A 6,559-nucleotide genomic window follows, 5' to 3' on the forward strand; every position below is an offset into this window, starting at 1 on the left:
TGGGGGTCCGGCTGCGGATCGGGCGGGGGCCCGCCGGAGGGTCTCGCCTCCTGCCGAGTTGGGAGCTAGCGCTTGGGGAGCACGGCGGGGCGGTGCCCAGCGCGCAGCTCACAGGCACGCACCCCGCTGTTTTTATCCGCAAACGGGAGCGGGCGTCCTGCGTGAGGGGTTTTGGTCCTGCTACAAGTCGAGGTTTGCCCCCGGAATGCCTTGCAAAGGGCTAACCGGTGAGCGCAGGTTGCAGACAGCGTTGCTAACGTCGGTGTCATGGGTGGCAGCATGCCCACTGGTGTCATGGCTGTGTCACGTCTGTCCGTGGTCTGCTGACCTGCCAGGCTCTGGAGTAGTCTAGTGTAACCCGTTAGTCATTTCTGAAATGTTTGCTAGTCACTTGCTAACAAACCATTTCTAATCAAAACTCTTGTCACGGCTAATAGCAAGTGTCAGGAAGGGCTTTGGTGATGGGGTAGGGACCATCTTAAAACACCTCTCAGCAAGGGTTTGGAAAAAGAAGAGCAAGGGTTTTCAACAGCTCACCTGCTCAGGGGAGAGTTTCTCAAAGCTGTCAGCCCCAAGGAGCTATGCTGCAATTCCTGATTGTCGCTTGTGGCATCTGCATTTTGTTCTTCGGTTTACAGTCATGGAGTTACACAAATGCTTTTCTGCGTTTCTGAGCAGGGGAAGTGAAATTGCCCTTTAGTTAGTTCCTGCACTTCCCACAGAAACTAACTTGAAGCAGAAGTTTCTGATTTTGGCTTTGTGGTAAGCGTGAGTTGAAAGACCTGCAAAAAGAGCAGAAACCAAGGTGAACAGTGCCCTCTACTAATAAAGCAGAAAACGGGGTTTGGCCTGGAAGGAATAGGATTGCTGATCTGAGCGGTGTTGAATGCTCCTGTTTCAGTTGGTTGGAGGTTGGTCTGTGTCATCACTAAGCAGCGCTATGGTGTCCACACCCTTCCCAGGAATGCTGGTAGCAGGATCCCGTTTCTTTTCGTACCAGGCTCTTGCCAGCTGTCTCACTCTTCTGATTAGTGGATTCAGGTCCACGTTCAATCCTCAGACCGAATTCCCATGTGTTGGTAGGCAGGCCAAGCAGATCTAAACTATTGACATCCCCTAGGTTGAGGGGATACACGGGTTACGCAGCTTGTGCACTCTCGGCAGGCAGAGCTCCCTCAATTTATTCTTTTCTTATTTGTGGTTTAGCATCCAGGGGCTCTGCCCGAGTCAGAATTGAGCCATCTGTCCTCGGTGCTTTGCTCTTGCCTGTTTTACTCCAGCATCAGTCCTGCACTTTCAGTTTCCTAGAGCTCTGCTGTTCTTCCAGGCCAGTTCCGCATTACAAGCTGAGAGGCAGTGCACCAAGTGCAGCTTTGGCAACCTTGCTGACTGATTGTTTTTAGTGACTGTTATGCTGGAGGAAGGTGTTTCTTGGACAGTCCTGGAGACAGAAGCGCTGTGTTTCCAGAGCAGGTACAGTACGGACAGCAGCCAAATAAACCTCTTATTCTGTGTCAGGCCTTTACCTTCACGTGCAGAATGTCTCCGGGAGGGGGAGGTGTGATTGGCTCTTGGCCTTCCTCTTGCGACTGCTGACCGAGGAAGTTGTGCTGTCAGTGTTGTTGCAATGTGAACTTGCTCCTGTGCCCTAGCAAACTGGCCTGTGAAAAGCATTGCCAGAAAAGAGCAGCAGAGGAGCTGAGTCTCTGTGCCTGGGAAACACCTTCTGAGCTGTAGAGATCATGCGTAGAAAACAAGCACAGCTCTGCTTGTGAGTCAGCGTTCTTGGGATGATTAAGAACTGATTTGCCTGATGACTTCTTTTACACCCTTCCAGTAGAGTTAGTCAGATCGGAGAAATTGTTTATCCAGGGAGTATACATTGGAAAGGAAGGCCTGGTGACGGTGATCCGTGGTGATTTTGCTGTTTCTGTGATAGCCTGAGGACACAGGCCCAAAGAGACATTTAATTAGTGGTGGAATGTTTGGAAGAATGAGACAAGCTTTCAGATGCAGAGTTTTCACCAAAAGTGCCTGAAAGCTTGTCCAAATCCCAGCTCTAATATCTCTAATAAGAGATTACTTCTTATATACAAAATTTGTTAAGAAATGGGGATGGAAATACCATGTTCTGTTCTTCTGTATGCAACTTTCTGAATCTACGAGTCAAATAGCTGTTTTGTACTATTTCTGAACCCTGCAGATTGTCTCGGTACTGCACCCCTCCGTCCTGCTGCAATGAGTGGGAAGTCCTTGCTTTTAAAGGTCATTCTCCTTGGGGATGGTGGAGTTGGGAAAAGTTCCCTCATGAACCGGTATGTCACCAACAAGTTTGACTCGCAGGCTTTCCACACAATTGGTGTGGAGTTCTTAAACCGGGACCTGGAAGTGGATGGACGTTTTGTGACCCTCCAGATTTGGGACACTGCGGGACAGGAAAGATTCAAGAGCCTGCGAACCCCCTTTTACAGGGGAGCAGATTGTTGCCTGCTGACCTTCAGTGTGGATGACCGGCAGAGCTTTGAGAATCTTAGTAACTGGCAGAAGGAATTTGTCTATTATGCTGATGTGAAGGACCCTGAACACTTCCCATTTGTAGTCCTGGGCAACAAGATAGACAAACTTGAGAGACAAGTGAGCACAGAGGAGGCCCAGACCTGGTGCCTGGAAAATGGTAACTATCCATACCTGGAGACTAGTGCCAAGGATGACACCAATGTGGCAGTGGCCTTTGAGGAGGCTGTGCGACAGGTGCTCGCTGTGGAGGAGCAGCTAGAGCACTGCATGCTGGGCCACACCATTGACCTGCACTCGAGCTCCAAATCAGGGTCTTCCTGTTGTTGAGAGTGGCTGCTGCTTCAGGAACGACGCTCAAGCCAGCAGCCAGATTGGAATAAGTGCTGGCAGCTCTGGGGCACTCTGAGGAGAGTGGCCACAAGGACAACGGGTCATTTGCTCACTGGGGAGTTGCAGCCTCACTATCTGAATTCTGGCTGGAGAGCGTGTATCTGCAGGAGGAAGCTGTTAAGAGAGCATGTGAGCATAGTCCTGCTTTCATCTCTGCCTGTTTTGATTTGAAGGACTGGGTTAAAGTCCTTTAAATTCATTAAAGACAGTAGTGGTCTGATCTGTACCAAGAACTGCCTGTGGTACAAAGCTGAGAGCACTCCAGACGCTTGGTGAAGTATTTCAGTCCTGAACTCAAAAGAAATACTATGACCTTACTGCCAAGACGAAGTCTGCTCAGCATACCGAATGAAACCTGTTGTAGAGACAGGTGCCCATACAACTGTGAGAATGCCAAATACTAGAGTGGCTGAGATGTGTGTATCTGTTGTTCGGGATAAGTGCATTTTGTTTTGAGATTGAATTGTTAGAGCTCTGAAGCTGCATGCAAAAGAGAGATGGACCTGTGTTTGAATGTGGTAGCATTGCTTCTTCATAGCTGCCTATTTCTGGTCTGTTTTTCCTGACCTCTAACTTTGCCTTGTGTGAGTGTTATTTTGTGGAGAGACTGTCTGCTTGTTATTTAATATATGTTTCCTTGTCTCTTGTGAAGGCTCAACACCAGGTCTCACTTCTTATATCTTGAAGCCCTGGATGAAAAATACCCATGCATATACTCACCAGATCATGTCAAAGGGTTTAGAGATACTTAGGAGTTCAGGAGATCTGGAGCGTGAAACTTCAGCTGGTGTCTGTCACGTCTCAAGCCATCACTGTGTCCAGATCACGTGCACTAGCAGACTGGATCGTGGGTGGCATGTCCTCTAGGTGTGCAAGTGGCTGAGGGAGTCAGCTGTTAAATCCACTCACTCCGTGTGCGGGGCTGGTGACCACTGTGCTTCATTAGCTGGCAAACCACTGTCTTCAGTTGCTCTGGCATGGATGTTCCCGTCTGGATGCTGCAACATAGAACTGTTCACTTTATTACCTGTTGTGTCAGGTGCAATGCTGCTGAACGCAGCTTAACTCATGCCGTGGTCCTGGCCCTTACTTCTTAACAGGGAATTCAGTACATTCTGTCTGTAATTCATATGACCAACTTTACTGGCAGAGGATGTCCGTGCAGTTAGCTGGCCTTTGTAAATGGCTGCTGTGTTCAGTGCCTTGGGAAGAGACCAGCGTTGATTCCACCTCTGTTCAAGGTGGCTAAGAAATGGTACTGTGGATCAGCCTGCTGACCGCTGTCTTTACCGTTATAACCTCACGTCCTGCAATTTTCCATGCAAGCATTTGTCAGAACTGTGATTTTGCCCACAGGCACATAGGAGCCTGCCACGGAGAGCGCTTCCCCGATGATGTATCTGCCAGCTGCTGAATGCAGTTCCCACTGCGATGAGCTACTGGATGGTAAATTTTGTAGCTCACATCGAGCAGCCTCACTTTGTGTTTTAGAGCAGGGCAATCTCTGCCCTCCGGGCTGGTGGCAGCTAATCCCCGTTGCTGAGCAGTTTGTGAGCATACAGGGATCTCCTCTGGGGGAACTTGATGTGATCCTGCCCTTCTCTGCAGGGCAGCCGCTGTGGAAGGGACTGAAGCTTTAATGCAAAGTGTGTTACAGGGATCTGATTTTCAAACAGGGCTGAACACTCGTATTCACGGGGGTAGATAAGGAGTGTTTGCAGTCTCTGGAAAACCGGGTCCCTCGAGGTATGAGAGAAGGTTCTGCCTCTAGGTGCAATAGATTTTTACAGGATATTAAAGTTACTATTACTATTTATCTACCAATGTCTGACCTCCCCAAGCTTCTAGATTTTTCTTCAGATGAACACTGCTTGATATTTCCTCCAAGATTCCAGACTTGGTGACCTGTAGTTGTGATTTACTCCTCTGAACAGACGTGTTCCATCGGAGCTAGTTTACACAGGGGCCCAGGGTCAAAACAGACTCAGGCCCATTTGTGATGCCTGGGCCTGCCAGAGGGGCTGCTGAGGATGTTCCCTGCAGGTGACATTGCTGCTCGTTGATGCTGATAGCTGAAGCTCAAGAGCCTGGTTGTGCACAAGTTGTGCAGATAGTATGGATTGCCGGAGGGTCTTATGTGACGTCTTTTATTCCTAACAGATGTTGGATTGTTAATTTAAAAAAAAAAACCCAAAACACCGATTTTATTAGGCTTATGTGTTTTAAGAATCCATTATAAAAAGTATAGTATAATACATTTAAGTTGTTTATTTTAAATGATACGCACAATTTCCAAAGGAGCCAGGATTTTGAACATTTTGTTCAGTGCCCATAGCCATCCCCTCCCTGCGTCCACTCATGCTGCTGTGGTTGTTGCTACTGCTACAGAACTGAAATTGTAAAACCGAGATTCTACCTTTATTTAAGCAAATAAAACATGGATGTATCCAAGTGAATTTGGGAAGGGGCTGCCACCTTGGTTTATCAAAGTTCAAGTCAGCTCCTGTTCTGAGGGGTGTGGAACTGGGTTGGTTATAGCATCTGGCAGAGAGAAGTCACTAAGGTATCAAAGAGTTGGTTATTGCTGGATATACCTAGCTAGACTAGTAGTTGAAGGAATATAACGATTTACCAGCTGAATCCAGTGACCAATTTTGTCTTTTCAAGAGTACATCAGAAAACACTTTTATAACAGAAGTATTCCACATTGTTTCCTTCTGCCTCTACATTTTAAACCTGTGCTCTCAGCAGCAAGCTGGGTACCTTCCTTTGATTTCTTCCTGCGATGTTGGAACCAGTCCCTGATGCTCCAGGGGGCTGCAGCCAGGCTGAGACAGAAATCAGCATATGAGGACTGTTCTTTGCACTGTCCTGACAGGATGGTTGCTTGTTTTGGGAGGCTTTATCTGTGTTTACAAATTCTGTACCTGCTGTTGGCAGAACCTTTTAGTTCATTTTTCTCGCATGCCCGAATGCCTATCCACAGTTCCAGAGGCAGCTTAGGGTTTCCAGTCCTTGGAAATCCTGCTATTTTAAATGTGGGCTGGAGCGTCTTACTTCAGCTGTTTCAAAACAGCTGAAAACAGACAGCCGATGTGACCTGGTGGGAGATGGTCCCAGCCTTGGAGGAGCTGCAGGGATTAGTTGAGGCCATCTCGTGTCAGTAAGGGTCTGTCTAAAACCATCAGAACCCCTAACTCTGCTATGTGAGGTGTTTGTGAGAAGATGCTGGGCAGAAGCAGGAGTGACAGTGGTGCTGTTCCCTCGTTCCCCTATTTGCCACTGTAAGCAATAGTGGAGGACTCACTGGGTGTCGTTGTCAGAGGATGGATCTGGGGGGTAAAGGAGTGTCTCCAAAGGAAAGTGTCTGTGTGGAACAGATGCTGTAGTATATTCCTGTCTGCTTGCGGGACTGTGCAGGACTGAGCCCAGTGTAAGTGGAGGCACTAGAGGGAGACGGTGCTTACTTTTTGTGATGCCTGGCCGGTGGGCTGGCTTTGTTTTGGGGTCTCCCAGGGCACCCTCAGTAGGGAGGGCTTCTGCGGGGCAGCGCGGGCAGGGAGGGTTAAGGGGAGGAAAGGGAAAGGTGAAGGGAAGGGAAGGGAAAGGAAAAGAATGAAAGGGAAGGGAAGGAAGGGGTGAGGGAGATGGA

The 6,559-nt window shown here is 48.5% G+C and overlaps 1 protein-coding gene across 1 annotated transcript; it reads left to right on the top strand.

The window, feature by feature from the left end:
• The first annotated feature begins 1,430 nt into the window (after positions 1-1,430).
• Positions 1,431-3,099, top strand: RAB9B (RAB9B, member RAS oncogene family). The gene is made up of 2 exons (XM_010137846.1): positions 1,431-1,473; positions 2,204-3,099. The coding sequence occupies exon 2, from the start codon at positions 2,239-2,241 to the stop codon at positions 2,842-2,844; it is 606 nt and encodes a 201-aa protein (XP_010136148.1). The 5' UTR covers positions 1,431-1,473; positions 2,204-2,238; the 3' UTR covers positions 2,845-3,099.
• Positions 3,100-6,559: the final 3,460 nt, after the last annotated feature.

Source organism: Buceros rhinoceros, unplaced genomic scaffold, assembly GCF_000710305.1.
Source record: "Buceros rhinoceros silvestris isolate BGI_N320 unplaced genomic scaffold, ASM71030v1 scaffold47606, whole genome shotgun sequence".
Taxonomy (NCBI): domain Eukaryota; kingdom Metazoa; phylum Chordata; class Aves; order Bucerotiformes; family Bucerotidae; genus Buceros; species Buceros rhinoceros.

Excerpts from the sequence above, each read along its gene's own strand:
- RAB9B (XM_010137846.1), top strand. The coding sequence starts at position 2,239 with ATGAGTGGGAAGTCCTTGCTTTTAAAGGTCATTCTCCTTGGGGATGGT.